At 40.2% G+C, this 20,827-nt stretch overlaps 1 protein-coding gene across 1 annotated transcript; it reads right to left on the reverse strand.

Annotated features, from left to right (window-relative positions):
- Positions 1-1,411: 1,411 nt before the first annotated feature.
- On the reverse strand, positions 1,412-19,623 carry man1b1b (mannosidase, alpha, class 1B, member 1b). The gene is made up of 14 exons (XM_038294106.1): positions 19,382-19,623; positions 18,737-18,843; positions 17,322-17,430; positions 17,082-17,200; positions 16,448-16,581; positions 13,584-13,693; positions 13,290-13,469; positions 13,051-13,199; positions 11,401-11,589; positions 8,946-9,136; positions 8,724-8,844; positions 6,878-7,072; positions 6,121-6,252; positions 1,412-2,969 (listed from the first exon to the last, which is right to left on the reverse strand). Exons 2-14 carry the CDS (start codon positions 18,839-18,841, stop codon positions 2,763-2,765), a joined length of 1,941 nt encoding a protein of 646 aa, XP_038150034.1. The 5' UTR covers positions 18,842-18,843; positions 19,382-19,623; the 3' UTR covers positions 1,412-2,762.
- Positions 19,624-20,827: the final 1,204 nt, after the last annotated feature.

Raw genomic sequence — 20,827 nt, forward strand, 5'->3', positions numbered from 1 at the left:
CCTATGACTGGTAGCCATGAAGTAGCCCTCAGCCTTAAAAAGGTTGGTGACCCCTGCTCTAAATTATCCGTGTGAGTGTGCCTGAATGGTTCCTTGTATGTTGCCCTGCGATGGACTGGTGACCTGTCCAGGGTGGACCCCGCCTCTCGCCCGTAGACAGCAGGAGATGGGGCCCCTGCCCCCTTTAAGACATCAACTTGGATTAAGTATGACAGAAAAATTTGGATAGCTGATTTTTATTAAAAATCTTTTTTTTAAAAATTTTTAATAAAATTTTTTTTATTAAAAATTTTATTAAAAATCAGCTGATTTGCTGATTATTTGCTGATTTTTATTAAAAATCAGCTATCCAAAGGTTCCTTAAAGAAGATTCTTTTATTAAAACCAGTTAAACTAAAACATTTCCAGCTGAGTTCTGAGTAGAGCATATGGACAGCGGCCAGTCTTTGTGCTTTTTTACAATGTTGGTATAATTACTGCACTAAGTGGGTCGCTCTGTCAGCTAAAGGCACGTTTGACACTCTTTTACTCAATTTTTTTGGTTAATAGATTACTAAATTAGTTGGCAATTATTTCAATAATCGTTTCATCTGATTATTTGTTTCAGCTCAATCCACAACCAAAGACAAACACTGGGCTGATAGGCGGCCGGCCGGCCTTCCCTCCCAGGACTGGGTGGGTTTGGGTGACAGGAAGCCCAAACCTTCAGAAAGGACATGAAATAAAACACAGCTGAATAAGATCAATATTTTATTATAGTAAAGATGATCCAGCATGTATGATACAAAAACATTTTATAGTTAAATATTCAAAGGACAGACAACCTGAACAAACCGTCAACTCCAATAATTTAACTAATAGTTTCAGTCTCTTTAAATCCTTCACATCCAGAAGAACCTTTAGGTTCTGCATCAGAACCAAGAACATTTCTGGTCCTTAACTGGGTCACTTCCTGTTCTCTGACCAGCTGACGTCCTACATTTAAAGGCTTTAGCTACTCTTAGCTGTTTTCTCAGCGTCTTGCTTAAGGGCACATTGACAGCAGGGATCGACATTGTAAGGTGGACTGGGTCGGCACCCTGCCAAGCCTTACTGTGCTGTGGTGTCAGGCTGTTGGTTCATTTTTCTTATTTAACTACCTGTTAAAAAGGTGGAAAAAGGACATTTTGGCACAATATGGCTGGAATTTGGACTCTGCCTGAGATCTGCTGGATCTCAGCCCGTATTCCTACAGCAGAACCACTGCTTGACCTGGTTCCGTTTCCATCGCTCAGAGATCCGCCTCACACTAAAGTAGAAAAACCTTTATCTGCTGAAATTTGTATCAAAAATGCTAAAATAGATTTTTCCCAAGTGGCACCGTTAGAAGAATGGCTTTCATTGTTTCAATCTCAGTCAAATGATAAAAAATAAAAAAAACATTGAGACACGAAGATTTCAGACTTCTGCTGAAATGATGGGAGCTGCTTTATGCAGGATTAGCATCACGTAAACCTGAAAACGAGGAAACCGCTTACATCACTAATCTAATGGAAACGATCTATCAGACGCACGCTGAATGTCGTCTGAGGAAAGATTAAAGGCACATGTGAGAACGGAAACACCTGGAGGACAGACGAAGTTTGGTCTGAGGAGCAAACAGACAAGCATGTTACATCCACGAAGTTCACTACTAAACTTAATCACAAACTCTAAATATTTACACAAAAAAAATCACCTCAAAGATCCCATGTTTTCTTATATTAATAACGAGACAAAATATACAAAACATCCCAACTTAATCGCAGTTTGTTAGCTTTGCTGTGGCAGCCTGTTAGCTGGAAGATTAGCATGTGAACGAGACAGATGCTGCATTCATGTCAATGGAAAAAAAACAGAAGGTCAGGCGGTCCAACTTGAATCAGAACTACTCCGTATCGTGCAGAAAGTTTCATTATAAGCAGAGAACCAGCCGTTCGGGATGAGGCAGAGCTACCAGGAGGAGTTTCCTCCAACCTGATAGCGGTCATCTATGCCGTCCATCAGCAGAACTTTGCTGATTACATCAGTGGTTTGATCAGAGGTCATGACCTCGGACATTACGTCAGTCAACTGGAGTGTAAATGGATCAGAACCAACAGAAATGCTGCCGGATAAAGACTACCATGGAAATGTGGCATGGATGTAAAGCAGAGTAGTTTAAATGCATTATGCATGAAGATGAAAGTAGATAGAAGCTGACCTGATATCAGGAAATGATTGTTGTTTATATGTGTTCTCTAAACTGAGGGCTCAAACATAGGAAGGAGTTCTGCATTTCCTGGGAGACATGAATGCAGCATGACTGTGTGCCCTTTTGCTCACAGAGAGCTTCTGAGAACTGGTTCAGTTTGCCTGGCGGTTCCCCTGTTCCAACAGAAGGGTTCAAAGGTCAGGTTCTGCCTTCTAGGAATGTGGAGACAACCGGCCAGCAGAAGTTCAGTCGGCTTTGCTTCATATCTATAGAGAAAAAGTCTTAAAACCATCATAGAAACAAAAACAATCAGTGAGTCAGATGTAGGATGTTGCAGCTGCAGCAACCATCTTGTTGCTTCAGTTCATCCTGCATCAGTGAGAACATCGGTCCACACAATCAGAACCAACCACTCCAATAAATAAGAAAGGATCCGCCATAAATGAGTCTTTTAAAACCAACAAAGGAGTCTGTTCTGTAGTCATTTTGCTCCCAAAGACGTGACTCTGATGTCACACCAACCCTGAGATGTTGTGGGTCACAGTGGATGCTACTCAGAGGATGGCCATATGGGCAGCGGGTGAGCCTCGGTGTTGAACACGTATTTGTCGAGGCTGATAAGGTCGGGGTCTTCAGAGAACAGCAGGTACAAATATTTCAGGGTCTCTCCCAGGAAGAAGCTCTCCATCTTGTCTCTAGGGCTTGGATAATCCGGGTCACGTACATTGTTGATGGACGTGTAGCCTCCAGAAGAAACCTGAAACCGGGATAAACGCATTCACATCACTGAGGAGAGAGGGGTTTGGTGTGTTGTGCATGAACGCGTTCAAACGGTCAAAAACGGCGTTCGATGAATCCATTCATACTTTTAGTGAACGGTGAACTGATCAGGTTTGTGGTAATGAACGTGAGCGAGAGCAGCATGTCTGCTGCTAGAACCAGTCTGCTCCATTCAGACTTATCTGCTGCTATTTCTGATTCCAATTCTGCAGAGCACTTGGCAAAGTTTGATCAACTAACAAAAATTGGGACAGAAAAAAAAACAACAACACGTGTTTGTGCAAACTGTTTCCACCGGGAATTAATAGACAAGTCAGTACATTAGCCACGTCCACTTCAAATTTAAAGCGACGCATGGAGTTAAAACATCCAAGCTATTTTGGGAAATATCTGCTACTGAATGAGGAATATTAGAAATCATTTGGATCCAGATCTTTTAAGCAGAACCTGCACTGCAAAAATGATCTCAAAATGAGTAAAAATGTCTCAAATTAGGGGTATTTACCCTGAATTTGAGCAGGTAAATAAGATGATTTGCCAATGAAATTAGTATTTTTACTCTTAAAATAAGGTATCCAAAAAAAAAAAGCACTTGAAATAAGACAATGCAATTGTTTTTTCTTATTTTAAGTGTAAATTGTCTTGATCCATTGGCATAGTGTGTCTCACTTAAATCCTTAATTCAAGAAAAAATGCACTTATTTTAAGAAGAAATTTAGATACTTTAGAAACTTATTTAGATTTCATTTTCTGCAGTGTGAATGTTACTGGATGTTTCTAAAATTCTTTGTAATCTGTCTAAATAAAGGCTTCACTGCACATCCAGTATACCTTGAATGCATCCAGAATTTTCCTTTTTTTTCTATATATCATGATCACAGATTTAAAGGGGGAAATATGAAGTTCTATTGTGGAGGATTGTAGCTTAATTTACCAAATTAACTTGAACTACCGTAAATTCCGGACTATAAGCCGCTACTTTTTTCCCGCTGTTTGAACACTGCGGCCTATAATACAGTGCACTAACACGTTTTATTTCATGGCGCGAAAAACAGACCAATAAAATTGATGAGTATTCACCAGGGTTTCTACAGCATGAGGCAAGTTAAATTCAAGACTTTTTAATGCCACTTGAAATAAAAATTTAAGACCAAATTCTCCAGAAACACAAGAAAAACCAGCTTGCAACAACTTAACCCAAAGGTTAATTTTAACATAAACCACTGCACTAATGTTTCAAATTTTGAAAAGCTTCCCATACAGGAAGAAAGCTAAAAACACACAAATGACAGATATATTTGAACAATTATTTAACTGAATTCACAAACTTTGTTTTAGCAGGGAACAAAACAAATCAGTTTTAAAGCCACAACATAACCAGTGCTAAGTCTTTTTGCAGCTATTTTTCTTTGTATGGTTTTCTTAGTATGTTTGATTTGGTGATAAGTGGAGGCGTTGCAGAGACAAGGGTGGAACTAAACTGAGAAATACCGGCTGTTTCTCTGTAACTCCATTTTGACGCTTTGTGTTTCGTGCTTCCACTGCCTTAATTTCTATCGTTCCGAGCTTGAATCGCTTCTTGCACAAAATACTCTGTGCCTCATATATATGTTCCCAAGTTTTAGCCATGGAGAAAACTCTTGGCTGGATAGCCATTTTTCATTACATTTACACTTGCTCATATTTTCCAGATAAAAAGCAAATAGCGCATCTCCCAAATGTCCCGGCCGCAACAACGTTTTATTGGTTCCGCTATCGGGACGGAACCAATAATGGCGACCTTTTATTTTTTTCTAAATAGAAAAAAAAGATTACAAAAATAAATCGTAATAAAAATAATCCTATTTATGATGTTTTAAAAATTAAAACCAAAAAAGACTGATTTAAGACATTTTAATACCAATTAAGGCCTTAGTTTTATTTTGAAGAATTTAATGCCTTTTCAGAATTTTTAAGGACCCGCGGGAACCCTGATTCACAGAGGTCCAATTAAATTGTGCGATACATAATTCTCACTTTCACAGTTATTTACAATCTTGTAAATCAGTGATTTATACTCACCCTCAACATGGATACTCGAAGAAAAGCATACGATGCCGCTTTTAAGTTAAAGGCAATCCATCTAGCGATTGAAAACGGAAATCATCTTTCACGGATGTCTGCCAGTGGGTTCTCAATGCGTGGAGCCGTGTGAAAACATCCAGCATCGACGGCGGGCTTCGGAAGGCTGGGCTGCTGCGGGATGAAGAGGACCGCGAGTGCTCAAGTGAGAGCGAAAAGGATGAGACTGAAGTCAGTGACAGAATCCTGAAGCTGTTCCATTCAGACACCGAGGAAGAGGACTTTAAGGGTTTTAGTGCGCAGGAGGAAGAAGAAAGTGATTAATGACTTTTCCTGGTCGGCTGCAATGTTCTGTGCGCTGTTCAATTAAAAGTACGGGTATATGCAGCGTTATTTGCGTGTTACCGACACATACGTATATTTAAATGTGTTACAGGTTGTTTGAAAAAAAAAAAGCATTCATAATATGTACCGTATTTGTTTGTTTTATCATACGGTTTAAATCAAACGTTAAAAAAATGCTCAGGTGTAATATCTTTATTTGTAAATATCTCATACAACGTGGGAAACCTGCGGCTTAAAATCCGGTGCAGCTTATAAAAGTACAAAATTGATTTTCTTTCTAAAATTAGAGCGTGCGGCTTGTAATCAGGTGCGCTCTATAGTCCGGAATTTACGGTAGTTCATTTATAGGTTTGGAAACTTAATTCATTTTTTGAAAAAGTGAACTATAAAGGTGAGCTGGTTCATTTTCATCTGTGTGAACTAAACTTTGAGCTTGTTCCTTTTAATAATGAACTGACAACATTAGACAACGTTACAGGTTTCAGCTAATGGATGGTGGGCTCTGATGCTTTTCAAGAGGAAAGTGTCCCTTTCTCCTGTTACATAATAATATGACTGGACTGAAGCAACAGCAGCGACAATTAGAAAATTAAGTTAAAAAAAATCTAAATCCAAAATATAACGTCTGTGTATAAAAGGAGAAAGAACAGGATTATTTCTGTAATCTATGACGCCTCCTTCCTGTCAGCATGTCCTGTCAGATAATCCTCCATCATACTAACCTTGGTGTACTTGTTAAAACTTTGCAGAATCTCCCAGCCCCAGTCCTGGTATTTGTGATCCTTTGTGAATCTGTACAGATAGAAGAGACTCTCCACAGTCTCGGGTCGAAGGAGGTTGTGTCTATCTGCAGGCTTTAATAAAGAAACACAAACATGGAAGTCAGAAAAAAGAAACCTGGATTTTCTCATCTCTCAACATTTCCTCATGGTCCATATGAGGTTTACTTTACAACATAACTAAGTAATGTTGGCTCACAGCATCCATGATTTATCACTAAAGAGCATGAAGAGGTAAATACCAATTTAAGAGAAGAAGGTATCAAGAAGCTGAGCTAGAAATGTTGATCTACAGAGTGAATAAAGTGTTTTCATCTCGGATGAAGAACCACCCAAGAGTTCATTAAGTGAAACTGGAAAATTTAACAGTTTACAGGAAACAAAATCCAAGGATCCAGTTTATCAGAATATTACTTCAGATTTTTAGGACCTTAAACAACCAGAGGGGAGATTGCTGGCTGACACAGACGGTCACTGAACACGGCCTCCACATTAGGACATTGTTAATGAAGCTGGAAATTCACAGTGGAAAGTTGAGTGGAAGGAAAAATTCCCCAGCAGCAGATAATGTGACGTTACTATGAAGAGGTACAGAAAGAATAGACTGCTGGTGAAATCAGAGCTTCAGAAACAACCACTGATCCACTTCTCTCAGGATTTTTTCTATCATTTTTCTATTTATTAAATAATAGTAAATTACCTTCACTTCAATGTCTCTGGTGCTGCCCTGGTGCATATTGAAGTGAACGATCTCAGGACTCAGGCCAGTCTCCATTTGGACGTACATCTGGTAGCAGGTCTGCATCAGCTCCTTGGCCAGATCCATGTGATCGGCAGGCAGACCGTTATGAGCACCGAGCGCCAGAGTGCCGGGCAGGAAACACACGAGATGATCCTAAACAGGAAGAGGTCACAGACCGTTCCAGTTAGCGAGGACCGAGCAGAGAAAAGCACCAAGAATCCTCAACACAACCTCAATCTGGAGAAGAAATCAATCATCTTCCCAGTGTTGCCAACAGAGTGCTTTTCTCGCCAAATCTAGCGCCTTTTCAGATCCCCCTAGTGCCTTTATTTCAAAAAAGCACCTAGCGCCAAATCCATCTTCTTTTTTTCTCTGTATTATTGGAGACTGGCAACATAAATGGGAGGCAGATCTTTTAGTTATCAGGCTCCTCCCCTGTGGAACCAACTACCAGTTCTATTCCGTGAGGCAGACACCCTGTCTACTTTTAAGGCTAGGCTTAAACTTTCCTTTTTGATAAAGCTTCTAGTTAGAGTGGCTCAGGTTATCCTGAGCTATCTCTATAGTTATGCTGCTATAGGCTTAGACTGCTGGAGGACATAGGGACTCCTTTTTCATCATTCTATCTCTATTCTCCCACTCTGCAGAATCTGTTAGTTCAATCTCTAACGTTCTGCTCTCTCTGCTTTTTCTCATAACAGCTTCATCTGGTCTGTTCCTGTTTGGCTGTGACTCCATCCTGGAGAGAAATATCAGCTGTGCTGCTGCCATCAACACGCTTGTTTATAGATGCTGGAGATCTGTCTGTTTTTCAGTGTAGTCATGTTTCTCTGACTGTGACTAACTGGACGTGCTCTCTTCATCCTCTGACATGGGAGCTGGCTCGGAGCTCGTCTGCCTGGCTGTGCGTTTCCTGGACGGGGCCACCTTTACAGCTGCTTTTTGTATCTCTGCTTCTGTCTCCTTGAACCCCAGTCAGCCTCAGCAGATGGCCGCTCACACTGAGCCTGTTTCTGCTGGATGTTTCTTCCTGTTAAAAGGGAGATTTTTCTCTCCACTGTCGCTACAAGCATGCTTAGTGTGAGGGATTGCCTTCAATTCAATGAGTCGATGCAATCAACTGGTTTTCCTTAGAAAACTATTAATCAATCTGACTGGATGATCTGGTGAACTGGAAAGTGCCTTGAGATGACTTGTGTTGTGAATTGGAGCTATATAAATAAACTGAACTGAATTGACTAAAAGCACCAAACTCTGCCCTCCTGTGCGAGACGATCATAAGCCTGCCTCTTTCTCTCTCTCTCACTGTCATCATGCAGAACAGGCTGCCTGCACTGCAGCAGAGAGTAAACCTTTCCAATTCAAATCCAGATTGCAAATACAATGTGCCCATGCAAAGCTGCTGCTAATCCTGCCCTAGATCGCAAGATTGAATCCTGCAAAGAATTTTTAACCGACACTGTTGTCTCACATATAAAACAACTAATGGTGCATTTATGTTCCAATTGCTATGGATTGGGGAATAATTGCCTGAATTATATGACAACAGGTATGCAAATTAGGTGAGGATGTCATCTAGCACCTTTAAGGACAGCCAATAGGGATTGTTTCTGCAAAGGATTTACAACAATGCATCTTCCTTTAGACGTTGTTGGACTACAAACCTTAAATGTTCTTCAATACAAACTTTATTCAAATAAGCTGAAAAAGGGACGTTTCTCTGTAAAAACTAAAACTCTCAGTTTGTAGGACAACTTGTCTCCCTGAACACCAGGAGGTTCTCAGGCCTACAGGAGGAACTCACCATCTTAGGACTGAACTGTCCGTGCGAAAGCTCCCCGACAAAAACAAGGCCATTCGGTGAAGACTTCTGCAGCAGGTTCCTCTTCACACCCTCAATGGCTTGAAGGTAGTCCTCCAAGAACCTGCAGACCAAAAGGACAAGAGGAGCAGAACTCAGGACACCTTGGGTGAGTTATTGGGTCAGTTTCTAACAGAAACTGTCCTGTTGTTTGCAGGAACTTACTGGTCCTCCTTCCTGCCCCCCTGGATCCACTGCTTCAGCAGGTATTCGTAGTAGCTGTCTGCTCTGGCTCCCAGGGTGTAGATGCCTTGATGGCTGAACTGTCCACTGTTGGTGTTGATAAACATGGGAACCAGACCGTCTAGCTTGCCTTCAAGCTTGTGGACCTGGTTCATGACTTCAGCGACAGCAGCCTGCAGACAGGTGGGCGAACTTCAGTTGTGGTAAAGAGAAGTTCAACACAATGAAAAACAAACAAAATGGTTCATGGAGAAATGGCTTAAGGTTGGTGATCTTCAGGGACCCTTGTCCTTAATGTTTCAGCGGCCTCCTTGCTGCCATCATCTGAATCAGGGACATTAACAGACATCTAAAGTCTGGCATACACTGTACGTGTTTTTGCCTTTTGCGGCAGATTCTCCAGTCGTGTGAGAATTTTTTGGGTGGGGCCGAGTTTCAGCCTCTTTGTGCGTCCTGTATCGTGTATTAATCAGGCGGTAATGAGGGGCGATTAGTCTCTCCCGACCAGCTCCCAATCAGAAATTGTAAGGTCAAGAGAAAATCAAACCTGTTTGAAATTCAGTCTGCCCTTTTAAGGTGTTTGTGGGGAAATCCTACTGAGCTACGAGTCTGTTTACCTGAACCTCGTAGACTGTTCATGTGCAAATAAAGGAATTCTTCTTCCAGATTGACGGGTCCGACCAGCAACATCTCTCAGCATTGAGTCCGATTTGTGGTTTTTGGACCTGCATTGTAAGGAGTTTCGTCGTACAGTTTGAGCTGTAGCTAAGAGCAACGAGTTAGGATATCGTACTGTCTAAGTCCGGCCTAGAACACCTACGGAAATTTCTCCTGAGAAAATACAAGCAAAGGAGACAAAGTTGGTCTGAACCATGGATCAGCAACCCAAAATGTTAATAGAGCCAAACTGGACCAAAAAAAAAAAAAAAACAGAAAAAAAATCTGTCTGGAGTTGCTAAAATGTAAAATGTAAGCCTCGTGGCAACACAGGCTCTATAGAAAAGGACTAGGTGGGCTTAAATTTATAATAAGCATTCATGATTAAATGTTTATCCTGGAGAGAATGTCGCATCTGTGATTCTGCTGTATGATTTTTGATGCTTTAAGTTTAAATTCAATTACAATATTAATGTATTGAGTTTTGTTGCATTGATGAAATTATGGAAACTCAAAGAAATCCAATTTATTGTGTCCTTTTTTTTTTGAGGATTTGTGGGGGGAAAAATGGAAGAAAGTTCCCATCACTGCATCAGAGCTCTACCTGTTCGATCTGTGGACGGTTTTCCATGCTTGCAACCAAACTAGCAGCAGTGGTGGAGTCTGGAGATGAAATCTACTTCTTAAATCTATCTTTGCTCTCTTCTAATTTATGCAGAAGTTCTGCAATGGCATTTTTTCTCTCACTTCCAGCTTGGTGGTTGGCTGTATATTTAGCATGCCTTCCCTGGAAATGCCTTTCCAAATGACTCTTTTTATTAATTGACAACTTCTTAAAGCTAACATGCAGGCAACCCTTCCGCATTGATAATGAAACAAAATTATTCGATCCATTCTTCTTTAAATCCTCTGTTCTCATCAGCTATCTTCCTTTTTTCCCCCCAAAGGGCCCGACACACACAGCCACCTGCCTGACACCGCACCGCGCTGAAACATGTTGCAGGCTATGATGCAAATCTCACTTGACAGAAATGTTTACATTTATTGTTTAAATGTATTTATTATACATTTTTGTACAGCATTGGAAACCATACTGAATGTTTTTTTTCACCTCCTGTACACCATATTAAAACAAACAAACAAAGAAATATTCATCTTCTTCCATTTTAATACAGTTTTGAAGAAAACAAAACTCCAGGGAACCAATAGGACGGCATTAAAGAGCAGCATGAGGCTCTGGAGGCTCTGACAAATGTGATTCAAATCCGAAATCCTGTTTGCCAATATGCGACTCTAATCTTACTTTCCGACTTTGGAGCAGCACAGAAAAAAGGGGCTGTTCTTATCAGTTGTGTGGCTTATCTGTCATCTAAATAAACGAAGCAAATATCAGATTTTATTCAAACCTACATTCTCACCTCAAAACATCTAAAACAATGTTTTGTTCACAGAAAGCGTGTTATTTTGATTTTTTTATGCACAATTTTCACCACCGTCTTCCTCAATCGCAGCCTGAGTTTGACCAGTTGGGTTAAACCCGCACTGAATGCTGGGAAATGTTGGTCCATGAAGGACGATCTAGATCCTTCCTTCAAACTAAAGAGAGGCATTTGAGTCTTAGGAGGACGTGTGGGTTAAGACGGTGTTCAGTGCAGCGCTGAGATATAATCCACCTTGAATCTGGACACAGCCATTGTCCACACTTATCAGTTCATTCCTCTGTGTTGCAATGGAAGATCCACCTAATTTCTACTGGATACTGAGGGCGCTGGTCAGTTACCTGGTACTGTGGGTCCTGGGTGATGCGGCTGAGTTCCCTGAACTCCAGCTGGATGCTGGTAACTTCAGCCACGGTGCTGTCAGAGGTCCAGCGGGGGGGGTGGGCCGTGCCTTTACCGATGTTGACGTCAGAGTAGGGGATCTTGGACGGTGTGTTAAAGGCTGGCATCAGCCTGGACCCGATGTCTCTCTGAGGGAGAACAGAGGAGTGTAGATCTAAGACACCTAGAACAGACGCTAACCAGAGATGGAGGCTAATTATTGATGACTGATTGGTAAAGAATCAGCACACCCAGGAAGCTCCCTGCTCCGTTTTTCTCACCTGTGACAGAAATGATCAAAGTTATGTAACTGATCCAGACCCAGTGTAGGCACTACTCTGCTCTGGCCCTGCCCCTGCCAGTGATATTGTGCTATACGATTGGCTGAACGTTACCGCATGACGTAAAACACTGTGGTTGCCCAGACAACGATGATAACATAATGCAGCCTCCGAGCCTCTGAGAAAAATCTGTTTAGGGTGAACAAAGTACCTGCAAGACCATGATATAAAGGGGGAGAGCTGGGTAGTGCTGTAGCTAGCTGTGCTCAGTAGCTAACAGGTTAGCCTCTTTTAGCTCATTAGGTTAGCCATATTGAAGTGATGAAAGAGGATTCTGTGCTGGAAGATATGTTCAACGGCTGTTTGTTTTTTGTTTTTTAATTGTGTGCATGCGTCAGGGCTCCATTCTTCGCAAAAGTTCCCTACAGTGAAAACGCCTCCGCCGGTAATTTTGTATTTAACCTAGAGAGGCAGCAAAGAGCCAGGATACACCTAGTCAGCAGGATATCTCCATAAGAAGAAGAGTTCTCTGCCAGTGTTCTGTCAGATTAGCAGTCAGTATGCATGCACAAAAGGTCAGATTTGCATTTAAAATAGACTTTTAACTACCTCAATCAGCGTGTAGCCCTTTAGTCATCTATAAAAAAACAAAAAACAATTTAAGGTGAGATCGCCATACGGGTTTCAAATGGCTGCCTCCTCCACAGTGAATACGTTTTTTAAATAAAAGCATTGTATTTAGAAAAAAACATTTATCTGCATGATGTGGTAGAAATGCTTCGCCAGCGCTCTGTTTTGTATATTTACATTAAACACAGCAGTACACTTGAAAATAACACTGGTTAAACTTTTACCAATATAGACATGTTAAACAACCTTAGAAAGCTTAGATTCTCCACAATTCAACCGTCAAGTTCATTTTATGGAAACCATGAGCACCAGAGCACAATTAATAAACAGTAACGCACGTTAAATTGAATTTTTTTAATAAAGTTTTGACTTTAACTTCATGTCAACAACCGTTGTTTTTTCTACAAGTAGAATAACTGTTATTTTCTTTGTCTTAAATCTCTATGAAAGTAATTTTTAAGACGTTCCAATTGTCCTCCTCTGTCCTCAGATATTAATAAAAAGAATAAAAATAGGCAGAGACTTTTTGTGTCTCCTTGGTTTTAGAAACAAATATTTTTAGCTATTTTCTGACATTATCCACCAGCTCTTACCTGTTAGCTGAGAAAAACTTGTTTCAGTCTATGGGCAATAAAAGCAGAAATGAACGTAAACCAGCAGCTGGAGGACTGGGAGCTGTACTGGGGGGGGGGGACTCACTGCTTTGTCCAGGAACAGGCTATCTCCGCTCAGGTGGTAGCTGCTCAGCAGGCCTCCCAGGATGCGGATGGTGCTTTCAAACAGATTGACATCAACGTTTTTGTTGAACGTCAGCTCCGTGGCAACCCACTGCTTGGCCTCTTCAAACTCTAAAAGTTAACAGAAGTCATTTGAGAGGACATTTCCACCCTCCTATATTATCAAAACTCTAAAAGGATAAGTAGATAAACTTTTCATACCTTCTTTGAGCCCAAGGATCCACATGGTGTCCAGAGCGTCAATCAGAGTGAGACCCAGACCGAACCACTCGCTGTAGGACCTGGACACGGGCCTGAGCTCATCATGGCCCCAGGAATAGTCTTTATAACCCTTCCAGGCATGTCTGAAAGCGTCCCGCACTGCCTCCATCCGGCTGGTTCCTGGAGAACAGTGACAGGTCATCAGGGCAGGTGAATCCACACCCTGATTCACAAGCACGATACAGCAATGCATGAACGTTTGTCGCTACTGGAGCGGATAAAAGCTCCACCAACCTGAACCATTGAATCCTCCAACTTGTTGATTTCCAGGTGGCTCCTCCTTGTTCTGCCCATCCCTGGTTCCCTCCGTGGCCTGATCCGTGTCGATCATGGCCCCACGCCAGCTGTAAGTCACCACAAGTTAAGAAAAAATGTTAAACCTTCTTCACTTTCTATCTTAACATCCAGCAACATAATAACTTAACAATTTGAATTTAATCAAAGAAGATGATACAAAGCTACAGCATTAGCAGCTAATAACAGAGTTAAGTCTGACCTGATTAATCTAACTGATACTAGTTAACTTTAACCCAACGATGCGGCTATTAACACGGAGTTAATCCTAACCTGATGACTCTGTTATTAACAGAGTTAATCCTAACCCGATGGCTCCGTTATTAACAATTAATCCTAACCCGATGACTCTGTTATTAACAGTTAATCTTAACCCGATGACTCCGTTATTAACAGAGTTAATCTTAACCCGATGACTCCTTTATTAACAGAGTTAATCCTAACCCGATGACTCTGTTATTAACAGTTAATCCTAACCCGATGACTCTGTTATTAACAGTTAATCCTAACCCGATGACTCTGTTATTAACAGAGTTAATCCTAACCCGATGACTCCGTTATTAACAGAGTTAATCCTAACCCGATGACTCTGTTATTAACAGTTAATCCTAACCCGATGACTCTGTTATTAACAGAGTTAATCCTAACCCGATGACTCTGTTATTAACAGAGTTAATCCTAACCCGATGACTCTGTTATTAACAGAGTTAATCCTAACCCGATGACTCTGTTATTAACAGAGTTAATCTTAACTTGATTACTCCATTTTTAACAATTAATCCTAACCCGATGACTCTGTTATTAAGAGAGTTAATCTTAACCCGATGACTCTGTTATTAACAGAGTTAATCTTAACCCGATGACTCTGTTATTAACAGAGTTAATCTTAACCCGATGACTCTGTTATTAAGAGAGTTAATCCTAACCCGATGACTCTGTTATTAAGAGAGTTAATCTTAACCCGATGACTCTGTTATTAACAGAGTTAATCTTAACCCGATGACTCTGTTATTAAGAGAGTTAATCCTAACCCGATGACTCTGTTATTAAGAGAGTTAATCTTAACCCGATGACTCTGTTATTAACAGAGTTAATCTTAACCCGATGACTCTGTTATTAACAGAGTTAATCCTAACCCGATGACTCTGTTATTAACAGAGTTAATCTTAACCCGATGACTCTGTTATTAAGAGAGTTAATCTTAACCCGATGACTCTGTTATTAACAGAGTTAATCCTAACCAGATGACTCTGTTATTAACAGAGTTAATCTTAACCCGATGACTCTGTTATTAACAGAGTTAATCTTAACTTGATTACTCCATTTTTAACAATTAATCCTAACCCGATGACTCTGTTATTAACAGTTAATCTTAACCCGATGACTCTGTTATTAACAGAGTTAATCCTAACCCGATGACTCTGTTATTAACAGAGTTAATCTTAACCCGATGACTCTGTTATTAACAGAGTTAATCTTAACCCGATGACTCTGTTATTAACAGAGTTAATCTTAACCCGATGACTCTGTTATTAACAGAGTTAATCTTAACTTGATTACTCCGTTTTTTACAATTAATCCTAACCCGATGACTCTGTTATTAACAGTTAATCTTAACCCGATGACTCCGTTATTAACAGAGTTAATCTTAACCCGATGACTCTGTTATTAACAGAGTTAATCTTAACCCGATGACTCTGTTATTAACAGAGTTAATCTTAACCCGATGACTCTGTTATTAACAGAGTTAATCTTAACCCGATGACTCCGTTATTAACAGAGTTAATCCTAACCCGATGACTCTGTTATTAACAGAGTTAATCTTAACCCGATGACTCCGTTATTAACAGAGTTAATCTTAACCCGATGACTCTGTTATTAACAGAGTTAATCTTAACCCGATGACTCTGTTATTAACAGAGGTAATCTTAACCCGATGACTCCGTTATTAACAGAGTTAATCCTAACCCGATGACTCCGTTATTAACGATTAATCCTAACCCGATGACTCTGTTATTAACAGAGTTAATCTTAACCCGATGACTCTGTTATTAACAGAGTTAATCTTAACCCGATGACTCCGTTATTAACAGAGTTAATCTTAACCCGATGACTCTGTTATTAACAGAGTTAATCTTAACCCGATGACTCTGTTATTAACAGAGTTAATCTTAACCCGATGACTCTGTTATTAACAGAGGTAATCTTAACCCGATGACTCTGTTATTAACAGAGTTAATCCTAACCCGATGACTCTGTTATTAACAGAGTTAATCTTAACCCGATGACTCTGTTATTAAGAGAGTTAATCTTAACCCGATGACTCTGTTATTAACAGAGTTAATCTTAACCCGATGACTCTGTTATTAACAGAGTTAATCCTAACCCGATGACTCTGTTATTAACAGAGTTAATCTTAACCCGATGACTCTGTTATTAAGAGAGTTAATCTTAACCCGATGACTCTGTTATTAACAGAGTTAATCTTAACCCGATGACTCTGTTATTAAGAGAGTTAATCCTAACCCGATGACTCTGTTATTAACAGAGTTAATCTTAACCCGATGACTCTGTTATTAAGAGAGTTAATCCTAACCCGATGACTCTGTTATTAACAGAGTTAATCCTAACCCGATGACTGTTATTAACAGAGTTAATCTTAACCCGATTACTCTGTTATTAAGAGAGTTAATCCTAACCCGATGACTCTGTTATTAACAGAGTTAATCCTAACCCGATGACTCTGTTATTAACAGAGTTAATCCTAACCCGATGACTCTGTTATTAACAGAGGTAATCTTAACCTGATGACTCGGTTCTCATCTCCTTCCTTCCTGATGGCAGCTGCGTTGCCTTCAGACACGACATTTGACAAGTTGCCTTTCTTCTCAAGCCGGTTCTGCAGGATGGGTGGTCCTCTTTTATTGGATAATTTCCTCTGTCAAGTGATGACAAGCATCAACCATCAGTAAATGACATCGTTACTAAAGAAAACTTTTTACCTGTTAAAGAACCAAGATACATCCAAATAAGAGGTTAAACCGCTGCATCCTTACCCAACCTGAACTGGAGCTTATCTGACATATAATGCTTTGTTATTAAATGAAAATGAAATGTTACAAACACATCTGCTCATTATCTGATACCTGGAAGTGTCCCAAACATGAGCAGCAAAAGCAGTCACATGAGTGCAGATATGAAGGAGCCGCAAAGGAACGATGCTGAATGGCAGACCCCATAGGGTAGCAGTTATGCTAATGTTTCTTAAAGGGTTTTTAGAAGTTTTCACAAGCAACACTAAAATCTGTCAATGGCGCTTTGCTGTTAATAAGATCATATTATTCTGCCTCAGTGATTCCAGTGAAGCGGATTCATTTCCTTTGGATTAAATGTCTTGATATGGTGCGATATACAGCAACACTTTGCCAGATATCTAACCTGTGAGAGCTGCTCGGGCAGCGGCTGTTGGCCCTGTTTGAAAGGCTCCGGCAAACCGTAAGGTTTGAAGGGTCTCAGAAGGATGTTCCTCTCAGCGTCCAGCTCTCTCTCGGCAAGGCCTTGAAACAAAAATCATGAAGTAGAATTTACTGAACGGGTTAAGATATACAATTCAAACAAAGTCAGACAACCTATCCCTCAGTAAACGTTCCAATCATGTTCACATAGAGGACAGCTTACCTGTGAGGCGTTTGGTGACTGTGGGATAGGAAGCCATTCCACAGATGAAAAGCAGGACGAGCATGAAGAGGACGAGACTCCGCTGTAGCCTGGACAGTTGCTTCCATTTCTGAAGGCACAAATGGGGGGGAAAGATGAAGAACGTTGAGCATCCATCTCTATTTCAATCTCCTGGCTGAGATTGTGGAGTGGATCATTTCATCCACTAATACACTGTGGATCTGGTAGGCTTTTTCAAGGTAAAAATGGCAGAAATAGCACCGAAAAAAGCCTTGCTTTGGCTTAGAAAACATGCACATTTCTAAGCCAAAACAATGTTTTGTTTTTGGTCCATTCTATAAAGCCATTTTAAATTGAAAAAGCTTCCTGGATGAGAAACATCTTCAAACTTGGAAACAAAGTCCAGTGGATTGTTTTTTTTTCTTTTACTTTTTTGAAATGACTATGACCTGGAAGACTGAGAATCTTCACCAGCATCTAAGATGCTCTAAAGTTTCACTGATAAACATTTTATTCCTTTATGTCCAAACCGTTAATTTAAGAGCACCACTATGGAAACGGATGTTGATGTTAAAGTGAGCTGAAAGTAGCACATAAAGTCCAGACGGACACATGTTTGCAGATCACTGAATGTGACTGGGACAGCTTTAGTCAACATTAATTGTGTGAGCAAGAGGCTGTGTGTGTTTAGGAGGACCCAGAGCAGCAGGCTTCTCACTAAGTGATACGTTGGTGGAGCCCATAGAGCAAAACACTGTATCGGTGTGCTACAAGAAAGTCATGTGACCGATACAGGAGTTGTTTCTAATTGACTGATTCGCTAAACTGTGTTTAAAAACATATCTGTCAACATGCATCTTCTAAAAAAAACAAAAGTCTCATCTTTTGCAGTTTATCATTAAAATTATCAAGAAATCTGGAGCAGCCTAAAAGGAATAGAAACATTAAAGCTGTTGCGTTTTTATTTTAATCATGTCATACATTTCCTCTCAGTTATGACTCAACTTATCTGAATTAAAGTTAATTTCAAACTGACTCTTAGTTTATTTACAGTTTTTACTGCACTTATAGTTTTAAAATTATGATTTAAAATCCTAGCGCACAAGCGTCCTTATTCACATTTTCCTCTACATTTTCACGTTATTTTTTATGTTTAGATTATTTTGGGTGCATATAAAAAAATAAAAGATATTTTCAATTGAAACATAGATATGAAATAATACAATATAACCTAAAATAATTTAAATTATACCATTGTACTAGATTATCAACAAGATTCAGTTTAGTGTGTCAAATAAGCTGCCTGTAGTGTCTTTAAGTGTCCAGCAGGTGTCAGTATTCAGTAAGACAGTATCAACGCAGCTTCATCACAGTTTAGCTTAAAGATGCCTCATTAACTTATCACTACTTCTCACCCTCCAGCAGGACTGCCTCCTCCGCTGTTTGTTGTTGTTGTAGCCCCCGCTCTGCGGCTCGGTGAAGGGGATGGACACGTAGTCCGGTCGGTTCGGGGCGTTCATGTCTGGAACCAAACGTTGGACACAGGAGGAGTGACGGAAAATCCCCCAAAACATTAGCATATGGATCAGAGTCAGCCACTTAAAACTAAACATTATTAAAATTACAGTTTGGACCCAATTACAGATACACACTGGCCTCTAAATATATATATATAAATATAAAGTAAAAATATAAAGTGAAGAACCCTTAGCATAAAGTTAGCATAGCATAGCTAGCTTTTTTTCAGCAGTTTAACTTGTTGCGCTTAGCTAGGAGTAAACCGAATATAACAAATATTACTGTAGTATTTACATCAGCAGCAGACAAAATAATGATTGTATCCATTAAAGCTTTGTCAGCATCAGCAGCTGACTAAATGTGGACCGAAGCACAGTCCGAGGCCTTCTCCCAGCGAGGGTAAACAAGGAGCTCTCTGTCAGCAGCTCAAACACCAGACCTACAGCAGTGAAACGTTACAGACCGACCGGGTTCCTGCCGATCTGACAGGGAAAGCTGCTCTGACAGAACACCGGAACAGCTCTTGGACAGACTTTACTTACCTTGACACCGAGCAGAGTCACATCAGGTGGAGGTTCAGAGGTAAACAGTCCGAAGTTGACTGGCTTTTCGGAGACCTGCTCATGTCTGGGGCTGTTCTAAGAAGAGAAGCTAACAGCGGGTTGGAAACAGATTCATGATGTCAAAGCGACGGTTCTCAGTGCTGACAGGATGGCATCCAGTGCAGCAGCAAAGGAAATGAAGCCATCAGACAGCGGAGGTCATGTGGGCCGTTCAAGGACCTGTACAAAAAACGGAACACTCATTGACTACAGTTGAACTGGGTTTGGACTGCTCCGATTGAGCTTCTTGAGTTAACAATATTTTTTATATATATATATTTAGCTTGGATGTTACATCCAGCCAGAAAAAAAAAATCATCTGATTTCTTAGATATGATTAATCTCTCCCTAGTCCACTAACCCACCCCCATTCAACAACTGTTTATTAACTAACTGGTCTTTTATTTTCAGTTTTCAATAGTTTCAATGTTGTTGCCTCGAACTTTTTGCGGTCATCATTCCTCACCATGGCCGGTTCTAGACAGGGGCCAACGGGGTCCAGTGCCCCTGTAGATCATGTCCTGGCCCCTGTACTGAAGACTTAATACTTAAAATAAATTCTAACGATTATATGTGCTGGAACAGACATGGTTACTGATAGATCCTTTGGATCTATTTCATTCTTTTTCTTTACAAATTCAGTTTTACTAATTATTCAAAAACAATAAGGTGATAGCTTCAATGGGATTGAGATAGGATCCCAGCTTTCATGTGCTAAATGTTTTTTTTTTCTAAACAAACTTTTTTTTTAAATACTCAAATTTTTACAGCTGAATTTATCAGTTTTTCTTGAGTTCTAATTCAGATTTTATAGAAAATGGTAATTTAAACTTAAATAAATAAAAAAAAAAATGCGTAAAATTCCTAAAATATAAATGTATATTGACCTCATAAGAAATAGAATTTTTATTGAACCTCATTGAAAAGAAATGTCACTTCATGCAGCTATATTAATATATTTGAACCCCTTGCCTTTTTTTATTTCATGCTTTTCCGGGGCCCCATGAAAACACTCTGGCCCCCCTCCTGGCCCCCTGGTAAATTTGGTCTAGATCCGCCACTGTTCCTCACCTTCACTAGACGTGGATATACTTTAGTACATTCTGCTGTAAAATTAGTCCTATATTTTTGTTATTTACTCGAGGATTGAACCTCTGCCGTTTCACAGGATGCACAGCTTTGAGTGGTAACTAGGTGACTGTCAGAGAGTAACCCAGAGAAACTTATCGGACTGATCCAATCAGCTCTCTGACAACCAGTCGCCTGGAACGCTGGTTGGACAGAGCATCGCTTTGGACAGATACACTGCACTGGTTTCACCAGCAACCTCCTCCTCACAACCTGCTCTCTTTTGTTGTCAATCGCAGTAGTTCTAATCTGCACATG

The sequence above is a fragment of the Cyprinodon tularosa genome, unplaced genomic scaffold (genome assembly GCF_016077235.1).
Source record: "Cyprinodon tularosa strain WSP-4 unplaced genomic scaffold, ASM1607723v1 ctg334, whole genome shotgun sequence".
Lineage (NCBI taxonomy): Eukaryota > Metazoa > Chordata > Actinopteri > Cyprinodontiformes > Cyprinodontidae > Cyprinodon > Cyprinodon tularosa.